This window comes from Camelus ferus, chromosome 18 (assembly GCF_009834535.1).
Source record: "Camelus ferus isolate YT-003-E chromosome 18, BCGSAC_Cfer_1.0, whole genome shotgun sequence".
Classification (NCBI taxonomy): Eukaryota; Metazoa; Chordata; class Mammalia; order Artiodactyla; family Camelidae; genus Camelus; species Camelus ferus.
The window spans coordinates 9,213,515-9,231,648 of record NC_045713.1 but is presented as its reverse complement, the minus strand read 5'-3'; the positions used below and the strand labels follow the sequence as shown (position 1 = coordinate 9,231,648).

Below are 18,134 nucleotides of genomic sequence, written 5' to 3'. Positions count from 1 at the left end.
AGGCTCGAGGGTGGCTGGCTCCAGGACAGACGCGGAGCCCCCAGGACTGCTGGCGCGCAGACTCGGAGGCTTACGATCGGTACCGCCCAGGTCTCGCGAGAGCGCAACCTGACGTCTCGCGATACGAGGGCGCCGGAGGAGAAGAGGGAGATCTGAGCGGCTGCGGCGCATGCAACCCGGCTGAGGCGGATGCAACCCGGCTGAGGCGGCGAGGTGAGCGGACGGGGTCCCGGGCAGGAGCCGGGCCGGGCCGGCTGAGCCGGGGCGCGTGCCGAGCCGAGCCGGCGCGGGTGGGACGGGGACGAGGCTGTGGCTCCGTGCGGGCGCCGCCCCCTCGGGCCGCCTCGGCCCTGGGGCGCGGATCCGCGCCCTCACCGGGGCCGGGGTCTCTGCCAGCGCGCCCTTTCGCTCCGTCTCCGTCCTTCCGAGCCAGGGCGCGTCCCGTGCTCTCCGAGCAGGAGCTGGGAAGGGCCAGGGTCTCGAGGGGCGAGAGCGGGTCGGGGCGGACCCGCCGGGTCTCCGGGAAGCCGGCGGCTCCCGAGACGCCCCCCACCGGTCCCGCCCTTCCGAGTTGACAGTGCTGTCACCTGCACCTCTTGACTTGAACAGTGTAGTAGTTGGGAAACCAGTGGGAAGATGGGCAGTGACTCTCGCAGAGCCGCACTGCTGGCGGCTGATAGGATGGGCACTTGCATTTCACATCTAGTGTAAGTTTGGAGAAAGCAGACACAGGGGTGATGAACGACCAGGCTGGCATAAGAGCCCGTGACGCTGGGAAGTGGTGTTGCGAGGTGGTGGGCATCTTTGTCATTTCTGTCGGTTCCCGCATCCGTCCTTTTGCCAGGAACGGGAAGGGCGGTTGAGGGGACTGTGCTCTGGACTCCCAGCTCTGGGGTTCCGTTGAGAGCAGTTCAGATTCCATGGTTAGACAGCTGGAAGACTTGAGTCTCTTGGATAAAGGAGGATGGAGTTTGAGCTGCCGCCTTATCGCTTACAGCGGCTTAGTTCCAGGCAGGTGCAAATCTGTTCTTTTCATTCTGGTGTATAACATGCATCGGTTCTCACCGGGGATGGCATATACCCTTGAGAAGAGGGTGTACAGGCTAAATTTCCCGTGGGATGGAGAGCATGGTCCTGGTCTCATCTCGGCAGATGGAAGGACTTGCCTTACAGAGCAGAGCTGCTGCCTCGCCCCGGGTGGGCCTGTATCTGTCTGCCAGGCTCACAGCTCTGAGTGCCTGCACCTCCCTGTTCTCCCTTCCAGTCTGCTTTCCATGTGCAGGATGATGGGGAGGTGGAGAGGGCAGCTGTGTTGTGCAGGGGTGGAAATGGTGGCTTGCAGAAGGCGAGGGCTCTGCATGCACAAGGCCAGGGTTCTTGTTAAACGGAAAATGCAGACTCAAACCAAGATTCTTCACCGTTTTTTTGGGGTGGGGAGCAGTGTTTCCAGTCTAATACTTAAGGGAAATCGGTGAGAGCTGGCTGCTTTTCTCAGGGGAAAAACACCTGTAGAAATTCACAACTTTGGTTACTAACTGTGCCTGGGACGCTTGCACACGTCCCGGCTGGGAGACAGCCTGGTGCGAGGCCAAGACAAGCCCAGATGGGGGCGCAGGCTCTTTGCTGCTGCTTGTCCTTGGCCCTTCGTCCCCAGGTCTGTGGAGCACACTCGACCTTCAGAGCCAGACAGACCAGGTTCCGATCTCAGGTCTGTAACTTTTGAGGCCTTGTTTTATATTGTCTCTAAAATGTGTAAAAAGACCCAATTCTCCTGTTTGTTTTGAAGGTTGCAGCGTCATACGTAAAGTTACAAGCAGAGTGGGAGTCGGACTGGCAGCATTGGTCCGTCTGCCGTGGGGAGACTTCTTTTGGACCCAGTTGCCCTCTCAACTTTGCAAAGTGAGTTTTGTGATCCTCAGTTTACAGACGAGGGAACTGAGGCTCAGGAAGTCTTGGTGCTCAGTAGATGTCAGATACCTTTCTTTTTGGTACGTGGCTGAACACAGTAGTGACAGTTAATTCATGTCGCTGTTAACCTGTGGTTAGCACTGCTCTGGTCGTCATGCTTGCTGCCCCTGTCGTGTGCTTCGTTTCTGACTCCCAGAAGCTAGGCTTTTTGTGAGTGCTTCTGAGGGAGACGTCCCACCTGACTGCTGGACGCCTCGTCTTGGGAGCCGTCTGTCTGTCCTGCTGGTGTCTGATAAGTCAGCAGCTTGGTGGCATGTTGTCCTTTTATGCCTCAATTTCTTCTCTGAGAAATTGGCAATATGGGCTCTCAGTTAACCCCGAAGAAAGTGGCCACTCTGGATGCTGGAATATTTTATGGGCTCTGAGAGAGCACTGGGGGAAGGGGCTGCCCGAAGGCACCCCCTGACCGGGTGGCTGGCAGAGCTGATAGTGCCTGGAAAGGCTCCCCGTGACCCTTCCCTTGTTTGCCTCTAGAAAGGAAGTGGCCATGGAAGACCTGGGGGAAAACACCACCGTCCTGTCCACCCTGAGGTCTTTGAACAACTTCATTTCTCAGCGAGTGGAGGGAGGATCGGGACTGGATGTCTCCACTTCTGCCCAGGGCTCTCTGCAGACGCAGTACCAGCAGAGCATGCAGGTGAGCGGTGTGCGTCGGGACGCCTGCCCCTAGGCAGGGCGGGTTCACATTCCATATAGCTGAGGCAGGTCGGTGTCTTCTCTGCCTGAAGGCCAGCTGGCCACCTCCCGCATGTCCAGCATGGGTAGTCATAGTTTTGGTGGCTAGCTGGAGGTCATGGTCCGGCCCTGAACCGTCCTGGCTCAGAAGCCTAAAGTGACAGCAGTGCCTCCAGAGTGGGTCTGGAGTTCAGCACTGCGCTCACACTAATGAGCTCACGGGCACTGAAGACGGGGTGGGAAAGTCAGCTTATTCATTTAACTGAGGAAGAAATCCCACACCGCCGGGCGTGTGACCACTGAACTGTCCAGCCAGCCGCTGGCCCCCTTGCTGGTGTAACTCTGGGGAAGGCTGTGCTTTAAACACAGGTTCTTGGTCAGCCTGGCAGGAAAGGCAGGGCAGTGAGTGAAGGACTGGGTAGTAATGGTCTCAGACCACGGGGGCCATTTGTGGATCTTGGCTGCACTCTGTCATGGGGTGTTTTTACAGTTTTACTCTGATTATGGTCTCATTTCACTAAATTTATTCCAAGTTCTCAGCAATGCTTACATAAGACACAGTTGTAAAGGCTCAGGTCTCCTGAAGGTCTCCAGGTTCCGAAGAGTCCTGGGGTCTGTGCTGGTCGTGGCAGGGATCGTGGGTCCTCACGGGGAGGGAGGTGGTGTCTGAGCCTTGCCCTGGCCCTCCCTGCATCAGGTGATTCCTGGCTTCTCTGCCTGCGCCCCTCCTGTCCTGTCAGCCTTCCTGCTGTGATGCTGTGTGTCAGATGAGCCGGTGCTTTCCTGTCGCTCTGAGAGCTCCCACGAGCCCAGGCCACGTTCCGTAAAACAAAGGCTGGGGTGTCTGTATGTGTGTGCACGCTGAATAATTGAATTTCTGTAGTTTGTTAGTGGGTTAAGTTGCTCACTGCCCCTCTTGGGCAAGGACTGTTCTTTTTTATGAAATTAGGTCTTTTATGTTTGGTTTTGGTTTTGGTGTTAAAACACGGTATTGGGGTGGAAATAGATTGTAGTTTTTTCTTTTTTTTTTTCTTTTGAGTTCTTGCTCACTGACAAAATGTGAAGTTGGCAACTTTGGTTTAAAAAAGTGTTACAGGGTAGGTACAGCCCAGTGCTTAGAGAGTGCGCCTAATATGTTTAAAATGAAGATTCTGGTTAGGTATCCGGGTGGTGCAGCCTGAGATTTTGCATTTCTGTTACGCGCCCAGGAGGTGCTGGGCTGGGCAGGCGTGGTGGGGCTCTAGCCCACCTGAGGGAGAGGCCACTGCAGTCAGTGATTCCGTGAAACTGCTCGCCGTGTCTTCCGAGGCCCTTCAGGGCTTGAGTTCCCCCTATTTACCTGCCTTCTGAGATGGGCCCCAAATTGCCAGCCCCCGGTGGACTGCACTTTCTCCCATTTATTCAAACACTAGCTAGGTGTTGTGGCAGTGGAGTTCTGCAGACAGAATTAATATCTCGGATCAGTTGACTTTCAGGTAGGGAGGACACCTGTGTGGGCCTGAGCCAGTCAGGTGGGTGCAGAGATCAGACAGAGAAGTCAGAGGTGCCCAGCGGGAGAGGGGCTCCGCTCGCACGGAGTCTCCCCTGTTGGCTTTGGAGGCGGAGAGGCCCCATGGCAGGGAATGTGGGTGGCCCCTGGGAGCCGATGGTGGTGCAGCTCGACAGCCAGCAGGGAAGCGTGAGTGTGGAAGAGGCTCCTGAGAACACGGCCTGCCGACTGCAGGGGTGCCAGCCTGTTGAGACCCTGATCAGAGGAGCTGGCTGTGCATGCCCGGCCTCTGACCCATGGGACCGACAGCCGGTACACGGGCGTTTAAGCTGCTGAATTTGTGGTAGTTTGGTACACAGCGTAGGAAACGAACCTCCTCTTTTCTGAGAGAAGCCCACATGCTGTCATCTGAAAGCACACCCTTCTCTTCCTTCTTTGTCACCTTCTCTTGGCTTGCTGCCTCCGCACCCATGTCCTCCCCGAGGCCCGGTGTTCTGCCTTCTCCCCCGGGGCTGAGAGAGGGCCTTGCTGGGGGCAGGTGCTCAGTGAGAGAGTGCAAAGGGGCCCTCGCCTGTGTGACGCAGCCACTGAGGACCTGTCTTTCCTCTGCGTGTTCCTGGCCAGTTGGAGGAGCGAGCGGAGCAGATCCGGTCCAAGTCTCACCTCATCCAGGTGGAGCGGGAGAAGATGCAGATGGAGCTGAGTCACAAGCGGGCTCGAGTGGAGTTGGAGCGGGCTGCCAGCACGAGTGCCAGGAGCTACGAGGTGGGTCGGGGCAGCCCCGGAGCCCAGAGGTGGTGGTGGCGCCGGCCGGGCTGCGGGGAATCAGAGCCCCGCCAGCTGGAAGCCCGCGTGCTCTTCCGCCAGGTTTCTGGGGCTTGCCTCTCAGGCCGCCTGATGAGGTGGGTCAGGCCGCAGGTGTGCCCTGTGTCCCCAAAGAGGGCAGCACCAAGGGCTGGCTGCCCTGCCTGCCCAGTGTGGTGCTCATGGGCATCCTTCTCCACTGACTGCCTGGTTTCTCTGTCTTTCTGCAAGCACTGGGGTGCAGATCCTGCAGAAAGGCTGGGTGGCCTGAGGTTAGCAGGTTGGAGAGTCACCGGGTTGCATAAGGGGCTCAGGTCCAGGCTGGGTCTTGCTCAGATGGTTACAGGGCCTCGGAACAAAGAGTGCTGGTCTCGGGGCTGCTTCCTGTTGCCCTTGGCTTGCGCAGGGCAGGCTGGCAAAGCACCGCCCCCTGTAGCTCAGGGGAGATGCTTGGTTTTTACCTAGTTCATAAATTTCATGCTTCCTTTGCTTTGATTAATCTCACTTTGCCAGGGTTCTCCAATAAGTGCTGATGAGTTGTGGAAACGCTGCCAAGGTTCAGGCAGAGCACTGGGCCAGAAGGCCTCTGGCCTCTGTGCTTTCCCTGGGGATGGCTGTCTGGCCCCACTCTTGCCTTACGTGGCGTATCCATGCAGTTTCCTAGTCCCTGTAAAAACAGCTGATGTCTTCCAGGGTGCGATGCTAATTAGGTGTGTTTAAACCCGGCGTGCAGGTTCCTGGCTGTGGTGCGTTGTGTGGGCCCAGCAGCTCAGAGACCCGGCCTGCAGGTGGGGTACCGCTGCCCCCGCCTTGGCCCTGGTGCTGCTCCCGGTGGTGTTTCTCTGTGAGGTGGGGCTTTTGCTGATGTACTGGGTTGTTCTAGGAAGGGCCGGTCCTTGGGGAACCGGGGGGAAGGGGGAAGGGGAGAGGCCAGGGGAATCTTGCAAGTACTGACGTGCCCTTGTTAGGGGTGGGGAGGTGGCACCAGGGCCATCGGCCTGTAGGAACTGTGGTGTTGGCCCTTCCCTGGCTCTTGGGGAGAAGGCTGGAGTGTGGAGCTATTGGCGTTTCTGTGGGCCGTGAGTCCCTTGGGGACAGGTGTCCTGACTGCTCTGGACGTCGGTATCTAGCACAGGCTGTGGACCTTACCAGTGCTCAGAAGACGCTGGAGTGAGGGTCACTGGCAGTCTTTTCTGGGGAGGCCCAGGGGCGCAGGGCTGCCCAGGCTTAGTCCTGGGCCCTCGCTGGGTGCACGTGGGCCTCCCGCCCACCCACCCGGCTGGGGATGGCTCCCGAGTCACCTGAGCCGGGGTTTGCGAAGTGTCCTTTTGAGTCTCAGGAATCTGCAGTGGTTTTCCGGGGACCGCCAGTTTGGTCATGCTTGGAGAGGACAGGCGGGTGGGAAATTTGGCTCTCCTGCCTGGGGGTACCTGGTAGGTGGTGAGACTTTGGTGTCCAAGGCCTGGGGACCTGCCTGGACCACCCCATGTGCACTAGGGACCGGCAGCCCGAGTAGAGACGCCCCCGCCCCTGCCTGTGGTGTGCTAGGCGGCCCTGCCCTGGGGCGGGCCCCTGCCTGCGAGGCCTGCTGGTCGTCGGGAGCTGTACTTGCAGCTCGTCTCCCCTCGGATCCCTTTCGGTCCTAGACTGGCTTCCTTGAGGAGGCCTGGGCCCTGTCTGTGCTCTTGCTAAGCCCCTCCTTGGTGCTGGGCTCGGAGGGCTCAGATGTAAGCCCTGGCTCTGAATGTGGGAGTGCCTGGCAGTCCTTGGTGGGAGCTTGTGTGGGAGGTCAGTAGAGTCAGGCTCCATGTAACCAGGACTTGCTGCCTGTGCCCTGGGGGCTCTGGCTCCCACGTTGTGGTCCCTTTGCTTCTTGGGCGGAGGGTAATCTTCTCAGTGGCCAGCAGTTGGCCCTTTGGGCCCCAGGGATCATCGGAGCGAGGAGTCTGAGTCTGTGCCTTCCTCACTAGCACGAGCCATGAGCCCCCGAGAGTACCAGTGCAGGGTGGCCCTGAGGGTCTGTGGGAGATGCAGGCCCGGGGTCAAGTGTTCCTGGGTGCAGGCTCACGTCCATGCCCCCCGTCCCCACCCGGTTGTCTGCTCACTGTGACGTAGCTGTGTGCAGTCAGAGAGCTGCCGGTGCTGCCAGCCCTAGAGGTTTCTTTCCAAAGTGAAGTCTGAGTGAGGTTTCTGTGCTCCGTCTCCTCCCTGCAGATGGTCACTGTGAGCCTGGTCAGTGACAGTGGGGGTGAAGCATGCCAAGTACCCTCCAGGCGGGGGGCAGGGTGACACCCAGCCGTGTGCTGCTGCGGCCGAGCGCTCCCCTCGGAGTGGGTCCCAGCCCTGGGTCAGCGTGGACTTGGCTGCTGCTTCCTCGGTGGCTCTTCTCCGGGCCTCAGCCCTGTCCTGAGGGAGGAGTGGGGTGCGGTCTCCCTGTCCCAACTCCCTCTCACCAGGCCCATGCTTCTCTGCAGCGCGAGGTGGACCGCAACCAGGAGCTCCTGACGCGCATCCGGCAGCTGCAGGAGCGGGAGGCGGAGGCGGAGGAGGAGATGAAGGCGCAGCTGGAGCGCCACAGGCTGTGCCAGCAGAGCCTGGACGCGGCCGGCAGGAGGCTGCGGGAGAAGGAGGACGGCCTGGCCGAGGCCGGCGAGGTGAGGGCTGTGGCTCTGCCCGGGGTGCCGCCCTCTCCCCACCGGCTGTTTTTCCAGGGAGAAGGGCGAGTGCGCCCCGCGGCCGCCGCTGCAGCTCCGGGAGCATCTCGCTGTCTGACTCCGCTCCCTTTCTGCATAGTTGTGGTCGTCGTGAAAGTATTAACTTTCCCTCCTGTGGTTTTCAGTTAGTAAGGTGAACATTTTCTTGGTCTTTGTAATTAGGAGTGTTAGGACTTGACTAACCTGGTCAGTGGCTGACTAACCGCTCTTTGTCATCTTCTGACGCCTGGCTGGTCCACGCGCCCGCACCCTGATGCAGGTGCGTGTGTGGGGGAGGGCGTCGCGCTTGCAGCCTTCTTGCTTGTTGCCCTGCTCACTGGGACGGGCGGCTGGGAGTGGGGCTGTGAGGCCGCTGGCAGCCCCCTGGCCTGGGCCGCCCGCTGCTGCTGTGTGCCGGCCGCCGCCGTGGAGGCGCTAGTGTCACTGCGACCCGACCCGTCACGGGCAGTGCTGTTTTCTGAAAATAGTTTTTTTCTCCAGGAGGCATGAGTGGGTGCCTCTGAGCTTGCATGTCTTTGGCTGTTAGCGAGGCCTGTTAGTGTCTGATAGCAGCTCTGGCACAGCGTAGATGCACCGTAGTCCCTGCTGCGTACATTTTAGAAACAGCCCAGAGACTGATGCTGGTGGAAATTGGGCCCCTCTGACCTTCCCTGTCCCTTTGCTGCGCTGCTCAGGACCACAGGTGCTGCAAGGAAGAGGGTGAAACGCTGCCAGGCAGGGGCGGAGCCGGGTCCCTGGCATTCCGCCTCTGCCCGGCTTCCTCTCCTTGGTAGGCCTTCGGGCAGGCTGCAGGTCATTTTTCCCCCCAGGAACGCTGGAGCGCGTGTTAAGGTCACTCCTACATCTGCCTTCTGATGTGAACGTTGGCAGGAGAGGAGCTGTGGCTGGCCTACGACAAGCCCTCCTCCCGCCTGTGGCGTGCGCCTGCCTGGGCTCCGTTCCGGGCTGTGTTCTGGAGGCAGGCAGGGCCCCCGGGGAGGGCGGGTCCCGCACAGGTTCACTGAAGAGCAAGGGGGACCCTTACCAGGGAGCAGCTGCCGAGAGGGCCAGCGTGGCAGAGGCTGTGGCCAGCTGCAAGGAGACTCGGATGCTGCTCCTCTTGCTTTTCACCCCTCGAAGAAGCTGCCCTGGTCACTGAGTCTAGGGTTGTGGCCCCCGCCCTGCAGCTGCGCTCTTTTCTCACGGTGCCTGGTTCAGGTGCTCGTGGTCTCTGAGGTCATCCTACTGGTGGCCTGGCTTCCCCCCAGCTTTGCCCTCCGTGGGGCGGGCCGCCTGACCCCTGCGTTCAGCACAGCGTTGCGCATTATTTCATTCAGGAAGAGTTCTCAAAGGCCACGTTCATTGTTAAATGTCGCTTTAGTACCTTCATTCTTTTTTTGTTCCCAGACTGATAGTTACAGTTGTTGCAAAGGGGCATGTGGCTTGGTAAGAGGGTGGGACACAGACCCCCTTGTCTGCCCTGGGTTGCACTGGGGAGGGCGTGTGGTGGCCCCCTGTTTGCAGAGGGCTCCCCGCAGGTGTCACTCATGGTGGCAAGTGTGGCTGTCTGTTCCCTTGCTCTCGGCTCGTGGGTTGATGTCTGGCTCACTCACTATCTCGAGGGGACTCTCCTGAGCGGCTGGCTTTTTCTGTCGGCTTGGCTGGTGCGCTGTCTTGCCCGAGGAAAGCCACACGTGGAGTCTGATCACCAGAAGATTGTCTGGTGAGGGTGCGGTCCAAGCTAAGGGCAGGGTTCTGCCCCGTGTGTTCCGCAGGCACCGTCCTGGAGGCCTGCCCTTGGGCGGCCTCCGCAGGCCTCCCACTGCTTTCCTTCAGGATCACTCCGGCCTGGGGGCGTCTCAGCCTCTGCGGCACTCCTTCAGCACTTTTTGCCCAGTGTAGCCCTCCAGGCGTTGTCCTGAGCACAGCCTCAGTGACCCGCTTCTGACTTGGTGCCTGGCTTGGTTCATAGATGGCATCTCTGCGTAGCTGGAGTGGTGGCATGGGGTTGGGGTGGTTGCAGAAGGGATCCCAGGCCGAAGGACGAGAGCAGTGTGGAGGGAGAACTGGGCAGAGCACGCCCCGGACTGCGCGGGTCTAGGGTGATGGGGCGTTGAGGGCCGCCAGGTGTGTGGTCCAGGCCCGTCTTGGCTGGCAGTGTTCCTGCCCCTGAGGCTGTCTGTCACCATGACCCCGTCTCTTCTCGTCTGCTGGTGGGAAGCACCAGGCAGGGCTTGGGTGGGTTGAGGGGTGGTGTATGGTCTGCCCTGTTCTTGTGCTCCAAAGAAGCCCTCAGGAGCGGGATGGGAGGGGACAGCTGGTCCCATTCATCTCTGTGTGAGGGGCTCACCTCCATTCATGTACCAGAGGCCTTGGTGAGCAGGTCTTGTCTGGGTTCTCCTGCAGACTATCAGCACGTTAAAGGGGAGGATCTCGGAGCTGCAGTGGAGCGTCATGAACCAGGAGATGCAGGTGAAGCGCCTGGAGTCGGAGAAGCAGGAGCTGAAGGAGCAGCTGGACCTGCAGCACAAGTGAGTGTGGGTCAGGCGGGGCCCCCACCTCACAAGCACTCTCTGTGCCTTTGCCAGCAGAGCCTGGCCCCTGTCCACCTGATGCCTGCTGGGCCGTGTGCCGAGCCGGATGTCCAGTTGTTACCCACGTGGAAGACCCAGACTTGCTTTCCTGGGCCCTTTGTGGCCGGAGCACCCAGCGCCCACGCGTGTTGTATGCACTGGAGCGCCGAGGGTCTACGAGACCCCTTTGCCTGCTGCCCTCTGCATCCACAGGCTGCTGGCGGACACGCCGAGGCCTCTGAAGCCGGGATGATAAGTGCCAGGATGGAGTGGTGTCTTCTGCGCTCCAGGAGCAGAAAGAGGGAATAGTCACTTCTTCCCTTCTCTGGGGGTGGGTGTCTGCGTGGGTGGAGCTTCTGGAGAAGGTGTTCTGTTTGAGCGGGGTTTTAGAGGCTGTGTAGGACATGCCTGGGGGCGGTGCTGGGACGTGAGTGGGAAAGGACGTTCCAGGCAGAGGCATGGAGGTGTGGGAGAAGCTGCCTGAGACGTGGGGGGAGCACAGCACTCCCGAGGACGTGGCCTCTCGCTCGGCAGGTGTCGTCTTAGGAGGGTTCTGGCCACTCAGTGGAGTGAGGGCATGAGTTGTGAGAGCATCGTTGGCTTTGGCTGTCCCAGGGCTAGCAGAAGCTGCAGTTGTGAGCAGGTGTGGGAGGGATGAGACCTGTGGGGTGTGCGGTTCGAGAGGACCTAGCAGGTTGTCTGCACCTGCCCACCTGCCCCTGAGACTCAGGCCCCAGGGCACCAGTAGGGCTGGAGTCCTGGCCGTGGGGCATCCCTGCGGGGTGTGCGCGTGCACATGTGAGTGAGTGTGTGTCCGTGCTGCGGGGCCTGCACGGTGAGGGCGCGTGTTGGCTTCACCACATGCCTGTTTCTGCATGTGATGTACTTTTGTCTTAATAGAAAGTGGCAGGAAGCTAATCAGAAGGTTCAGGAACTCCAGGCCTGCCAAGACGCGAGGGCGGACCAGGAGCAGAGGATTAGGGTGAGTTGCTCCGTTTCAGTCCCCAGCCCATGTCTGGTGGACGTGGCAGTGGCGGTGTCAGGCCTCCTGCCACCTGCAGGTGTTTCTGAGCTGGGGGTGTGCTCGGCGGCCTCTGGGGCCCACGGCTGGTTTTCTCCTTGTGCCCGGCCCCATGCTGGGTGCTGGGGATGCCACAGTAAGAGGCGTGTTTCTGCTCCAGGAGGCTCATGGTCTATTGAATGAAGACCAAAATCAAATACACAGAGAGGAAAGTACACATATAACTTCAAGTCCCAGTGGCCGCTGTGAGATAGGGTTGGAGAGGCTGGGGAGCCTGCCTGATGTCACACAGCCAGTTGCATGGCCGGGCTGGGCCTTGCAGCCAGGGCGGCCCGACTCTGCAGTTGAGGCCATGCCGCTTCACCAGGAGGGCAGAGCTAGGGGGACGGGGACTCTGGGTCCCTGGGGTGGCTGCCCACTGCCTCAGAGCTACAGCCACAGTGCGCGTCCCTGCCCGTGTGCTCCGGCTCCTTGTTGACTCCCCGGGTCCATCTTGTCTTCCTCCGTCTCCAGCTGTGCTCCTTGTCAGCTCTCGGACCCCCTGTGCTCTCTTTTGCCTCAGGTCTTTTACATGCTGTTCTGTCCCTCTCTCCTCCCCTGGCCTTCACCACTTCACACGACCCTGCTACGTCTTCCCTGCCCCGTCCTCCTGTCTGCAGCCCTCCACCCACTTCTCAGTATTGACTTGCCTGCATGGCCTGATGTCTGTCTTTCCTGCCAGACTGTGCACTTCCCTGTGGAGACCTCGTCTGTTTTCTGTGTTGCGCTGACCCCACTACTCGACCCAGAAGCTGGCACAGAGCTGGGCTCCTTAGTGTTTGTTGAATGACTGCCTGATTTGGTCCTGGTCACGCACCTGTTCTGTGGGTGGTCACAGTGGAGCCCCCGGGGACTACATGTTGTAAAGGAAAGGCTGTGCTCGCTGTGGAGTGACTCAGGCATCACCTGTGCGTGGAAGCAGCAAGCAAAGCCAGTGCGAGAGGGGAGGGCGTTTATTCAGGGCACCTCTGCTGTGTGTCCCCGTGCCAGGTGTGTGCTGGGCTCCTGCCCCACGGGCACGGTGCACTGTGGGGCTAGAAGCCTGCACAGAGAAACACCCTGTGCAACCAGGGCAGGCTGCCCAGAGGCGGGGGCCGGGGCCCAGAGGTTGGTGTGGACCTGGGGTGCTTTGTTGTCTGTGACTCTCCCTTCTCCGCCCCTGGCCTCAATCAGGACTTGGAGCAGAAGCTGTCCCTGCAGGAGCAGGATGCCGCGATTGTGAAGAACATGCGGTCGGAGCTGGTGCGGCTGCCCACGATGGAGAGGGAGCTGCGGCAGCTGCGGGAGGAGACGGCCTGCCTGCGGTGAGAGCCTGGGAGGGGAGGGGGCGCGGGTGTGCTACCCCTGTCCTGGGGCTCCCGGATGCCCCCCAGCGTGCGTGGCCATTGGAAGTGACTTTGTTCCTGGCCCTGCCAGGGAGCTGCGAGAGACCAACGGGCTGCTCCGGGAGGAGCTGGAGGGGCTGCAGCGGAAGCTGGGGCGGCAGGAGAAGATACAGGAGACGCTGGTCGACCTGGAGCTGGAGAAGGAGGTGAGCTGGTCCCCGCAGGTGTCTTTTGTCTGAGGGGGACCCTGGGTGTTCCAGTCCTGCGTTCCAGCTGGTTTGCTAAATAAGGAGGCTGCTGGGCTGCACACAAGTTTGGGCCAGCACCAAGGCCCCCTGGCTGCAGGCCCAGGGTCCTCCCGTCCCTCCTTGGCCTCCCCGGGGTCACACTCTGGTGCCTCATTTCTGGTCTGCCTGGCTTAAACCATGTCACCGCTTCCTGTCACTTCCAGTCTGGTTGGAGTGCCCGCCGGCTGCCCCACCCCAGAGTTCATTGCCAGCCTGAGGCATTCATGGGACCAGAGCAGAAATCTCTCTCCTGCACTGGCTTATGTAGGAACTTAGCCTGAAGAGACAGTTCCCGAGCTGAGCAGCTTTCCTCTGACAGTTTAATTTGAAATTGGTTAAGATTAAAATTCTGTGTCTAGAATCACTCTGCCTGGTTTCAAATCCTGCCATGCGTATTTGCTGGCTGTGTGACCCTGGCAGGTTACTTAACTTCTCTGTCCACCTACGCCGTGAGGAATGGCCACGTCTTTGTCCTGTTGTGAGGATTAAATGGATTTACATGAAGTGCTTCCACAGTGGTAGCTGCTCACTAAGCATCATTGCAGTAACGGGACTGTCAGCCAGGCCCCAGCCGGCGCGTGGTGGGCCCCGCGAGGGCTTGAGCGGCTGAGTGATGGCAGCGCTGTGCTTGGCCCAGGAAGGAGGCTGGAGGGCAGACGAAGGCACACGGTCCTTGCGCTCACATTGCTTGTGTTCTGGAAAGGGAGTGGGACTCGAATGTGGACTGTGGGTCAGTGTGGAGCAGCGGTTTGGACATGGGGCAGGACACCCTGCATGCGGGCTGGGTGGGGACGCCACCGCCGCCACCTGTTCCTCTGGGCGGCCACGTGCCCTGGCCCGCTGGCTGGGGGTGGGGTGGGGAGGGGAGTTTGGCTCTAGGGTGAGTCCGCCTGCCTGGTTGGCGTCCTGAGGAGCACCTGGAAGGTGGCGGGCTGGCCCTGGGGGGCCTTGTGGCGAGTCCCAGCGCCTGCTCCCTGGGGCCCAGAATATCGCCTCAGGCCCATCCGTGAGGCTGTCCCCTGCCCCAGCCCCTCCCCCGCCGACAGGCCTGCCGGGAACTGTCAAGCTAGGGGCCTGGAGTGGGGGTGTTAAGCACCCAGTGCAGCTTCAGCCATCGGGAAGCAGCCTGCCTGCCTCGGAGCAGACTTGGAGCGTTTCTGCGTTTTGACCCAGAGGCAAGGGCAGGCTCTTCTGCAGGATGAGGGAGACTCAGTGTTGCTGCCGTCCCTGTCAGTTTTACACGGCGCTCGTCTGCCTGGGGGTCAAGGTGCACTGGGCGTGGAGGAGGATGGCAGGAGGGCCGTGGGGCCCCTGGACGGAGATGTGGGGGCCTGGTGCCCTGAGTACTCACCTCCACGTCTTTTCAGAGGCTGCTGACGAAGCTGCAGAGCTGGGAGAGCCTGGACCAGACCACGGGCTTGAGCATCAGGTAAGCGGAGGGCGCTGACGCCTTGGGTCCCCACCTCCTCTCTGCACGGTTGGCACCTTCGGCAGCATGGGCCCTGCCACCCCGGCTCCCTCCCTCGGAGGCCCTGCTGGTGGCACTGAGGCTCAGTGAGATGTGCGCAGAGCGAAGGAGCTGGGGGACTCCCTGCCGGACGTCGGGGTGCCCTCAGTGGAGTGCTGGCAGGGATTGGCCCTGTGCCGTTGGGCTTTCCTGAAAGACTCTTTCCTGTATAGACTGCTTTTAGGGGAAGTCCTTCCTCTTAGGTGGTTGTAATGAGTAGAGACAGCGTTTTTAGGGGCATAAGCGGAAAACTAATCGAAGACCGCTTCCCATCAGGCCCCTGCAGTGGCCCCCGCTCGTTTGTCGAGTGGTGGCCGGGTGGCCGGACGGCCGGGCAGGGAGGGCACCGCCCCACCACCCCTGCCGCCGACCATCTGCTCTGCCCCCCGTCCTTCTGGGGCCGCTGCCCCTTCTCGGCGTTGCTGCACCGCTGCCCCCAGGCCCCCAGGCGCCCAGGCCCCCTGCAGACCGACTCTGCCTGGCTGCTGCCGTCTTGGGTGGTGGGTGCTGGCGGTGGGGGAAGGTCGATCATTCTGGATCACCAAGGTGCCTGGGGTACGGGGCCTGTAGGGTTTAAAGAGCTTTTTGTTTTATCTGCTTGTGCAACTTTAAGACTGGCTTCTCGGGTGCCTTTCCTGCTGTTCTTGGGAACGGGGCCAAGACCGAGAACCTTCTTTAAGGAGCTGTCCTGTGACTGCACCGTCTGACTGCTGTGCTGGAGCCCGCACCCCTTCCACCGGCCCTGTGGACCCCAGGTGTTCGTCACTGGACAATGCCCTTTCGCTCTCTTTTTGCCTCGCTGAGCCCCCGAGGGCAGACTCAGCTGCTGTTTCCTCTTGAACTCCACCTGCAGAACCCAGGCTCCTGTAGGGCTGGCCCCAGTAGGGCCTGAACGTTTTGTGCTTCCTCCTGTTCTCTGGGCTTATTAACTCCCGGGAAAGCTTCCCTCCTGTCCCCAGGGGACCCTCGTCAGAGCAGGAGCCTCCGTGACTTCTTTCTTGTGCGGGAGATCAGAGGTCCCCATGCCTGATCAGACCAGCTGCTGGAGCGTTTGAACGCCCAGCTCGGGCCTCGGGGCACTCGAGCTCGGTCAGGCCAGGAGGGCGGCACGCGGCCGGCTGTCATCGCCGCCAGGACGGCGCCGGGGCCAGCTCCGTGGGCGGGACGGGAGGGGCGGCTGCTCTTGAGCCCTCGTGGCCCCACTTCCCAGCCTGACCCCCCGCGCCCGGCTGGGCTGGCCTGTGGGCCGCTGGAGTTTTGCAGCTCGAGTGGGCATCTGCCCGGGCGGCTTTGGGGTGGTCACTCAGCCTGGCCGTCGTGGCCAGGCCCTGGATGAGAGAGGGAAGGGGCGGCCTGGGGTGCTGGCCGAGGTGGGGCTGCTGGTGCCTGCACCAGCTTGGTGTCAGCCTGGAGAGGAGGGGCGTGGGCGGCCGTGGTAGGAGAATGAAGTGTTGTCCTGCCCTCCTGCTAGTGGGGGCCCCTCTTGGAGGCAGCGCTCTGCTCCGGGCCAGTTTTCTTGCCCTTGGGGGGGTCCTCGTCCTCCTGGGGTTTAAACAGGACTGCGCGCTTGGGGTGGTGTGTGCAGGGGGCCCCGAGCAGGGGCCCTGTGGGGAGAGGGTTTTCTTTCACATGCTTTGTGGTGGTGGTGCCTGGACTGCTTCTGGGGGCCCCTTGGACACCTTAGCTTCCCCGTCTCTCCTTTCCTGTCCCCGTGGTGACTAGTGCCCCACTTAAGTGGCACGTGTGTCGTGTGGCAGTTGGTGGTCAGGCTTGTGGTGTAAGTATGTCCCGTCAGCAGACTAGCCGGGGGGGCTGGACCCAGGCCCGTCAGGTCAGCCTCTCCAGCGCCGGCCTCGAGTCTTGGCCTGACCACGAATACCGTGAGAATTGTGGCTTTGTGTTCTGCCAGGATTTGGGCTGTCATTCGAGATTTCTGAGCAGGGGGGTGGCCTGGCCGAGCCCACTTCTAAGCAAAGTTGAGTGTCGGGGTGGGAGCAGGCGGAAGGGCAGGGGACTCAGGGAGAAGTTGGGGGCCTGTTGCTGTTGTGGGGGTCCCTGCAGGAGGGACATGGGGGGCCGTGTGTGCTGAGGTGAGGCTGCCTGGGGGTGGAGGGGGACTCACCAGGGGCGGGTCTGGGAGGGACGCCTTCATCACCTGCGTGGCGTTCAGAGCAGCGGGAGTGACTGTGGGGCTGTCAGACCCTGTTGACTGTGGCTAGACGTCTGTCTGGCCCCAGCTTAGCCCTCCTGTGTTGTGGGGTCTCCTTTATGCTTTAGTTTCCACATCTGTAAACGGAAGGGCTTTCTAGCACACGTGCAGATGTGTGGTGTAGACGTGTGATTTTGTGTGCTGGTTCAGAGGCCCACTCCCCCAAAGCGTGATCGGCCAGCTCCGGCCGATGGCAGAGGCCCAGCGGTTGCCCTGGGAGCAGAGGTTTTGGCCTGGCTGGGTGGGTGTGCGTCTGTTTGGTCCTAGAGTCAAGGCACTGCCGTAACTGTGCTCACTTGGGGTCTGTCAGGACCCCAGCCGCTGGCTGTTGTCCAGTGTCACCATGGGTTTCAGAGAGCTGCCACCACTAGGTGGCACTCCCCCCAGTGATCCTGGCTCCCTGCAACCTTGGAGCTGCTGGGTGGAGCTGCTGGTGGGTCCCTTTGGACTCGTGGTTCAGGCCTGCTGCCTGTGGCCCTCCTTGGCCCACTGCCGTTCCACCCTGGGACTTGCCGCCGCAGCCAGGGTTTTCGTGAGCAGGGGTGTGAGGGCCTGTGGCCTGACAGTTCTCGCTGGCCCTTGGCTGGCCCACATCTGCTCTGCTGCTGGCCAGCCTCTTTAAGGTCGTTAAGCCCCTGGGGGCTGAGCTTCTGGCGTTTAGACCAAGTATGTCTGCACCGCTCTCCTCTGTGGGCGGCAGTAGGCCCTCTTGGGCTCTCAGGGGCTCTGTGGCTCGTAGAGGTTAGGAATACGCACGGAAGTGGCCATTCTCGTCCCAGTTTGGGAATCACACCCTTAGCTGTGTCTGTGAGGTACTCAGGGATAAATTGAACAGAATGTGCATAAGAGCCATGCACTGAAAACGATGAGATGCTGCTGAGAGAAGTTAAAGACAACCTGATGATGATACAGGTGAACGGAGGGAGATGCTGTGTGCATAGATTGGAAGGATCAATATTGTTAAGATATCAGTTTGCTGAAATTGATCCGTACGTTCAACACAATCCCAGTCAGAGTCCCAGGAGGCTCTTTTGGTAGAAATCAACGAACTGATTCTAAAATTTCTGTGGAAGTGGGAGGCCCCAGAGTGGCTGTGAGAGCTGAGAAGGGGAGTGGGTGCCAGGGCTGACGGGGGCTGACTGCGGGCACCCTGTCGACTGCACCGATCGAGATGGGCGGCAGCGGGGTACGGACGGACGTGTGAATCAGTGACAGAGCAGGAAGTCTGGGACCAACCCCAGAATGTAGAGGCAAGTGGTTTTTGTCAAAGGTGACAAGGTAATTCACTGGGAGAGGGTCAGCAGACGGCGCTGGAACAACAGGGTAGATGCGTAGACGGATACAGAAGCCTCACTCCACACAAACTCTGCGGGGCACAGGCTTCAATGTAAAAGCAAACTTCTGCAAACTTGTTTTTGGCAAAGAGTCCTGAGAACACAAAAAGCACAAACCACAGATGAAAAAATTTGGTAAGTTAGATTTCATTAAAATTGAAAAGTTTTGCTTTCAAACGACTTAAGAAAAAAATAAGGCAAGCCACAGAA

The 18,134-nt window shown here is 60.4% G+C and overlaps 1 protein-coding gene across 5 annotated transcripts in view; it reads left to right on the top strand.

Moving 5' to 3' along the window:
• The first annotated feature begins 81 nt into the window (after positions 1–81).
• MAD1L1 (mitotic arrest deficient 1 like 1) overlaps positions 82–18,134 on the top strand; it is a 271,894-nt gene continuing 253,841 nt past the window's right edge. For 2 of the 5 annotated variants that reach the window (XM_032459892.1, XM_032459889.1), the window contains exons 1-10: positions 82–213; positions 1,787–1,899; positions 2,443–2,605; positions 4,757–4,897; positions 7,411–7,590; positions 10,036–10,160; positions 11,103–11,184; positions 12,436–12,566; positions 12,679–12,793; positions 14,242–14,303. In XM_032459892.1, the coding sequence (XP_032315783.1) occupies positions 2,456–2,605; positions 4,757–4,897; positions 7,411–7,590; positions 10,036–10,160; positions 11,103–11,184; positions 12,436–12,566; positions 12,679–12,793; positions 14,242–14,303 (986 nt within the window). In that variant the 5' untranslated portion in view covers positions 82–213; positions 1,787–1,899; positions 2,443–2,455. Of the gene's footprint in view, positions 214–1,786; positions 1,904–2,442; positions 2,606–4,756; positions 4,898–7,410; positions 7,591–10,035; positions 10,161–10,388; positions 10,534–11,102; positions 11,185–12,435; positions 12,567–12,678; positions 12,794–14,241; positions 14,304–18,134 lie in introns of those variants that run through there. The other 3 variants (XM_032459890.1, XM_032459891.1, XM_032459893.1) reach the window with 3 other exon arrangements.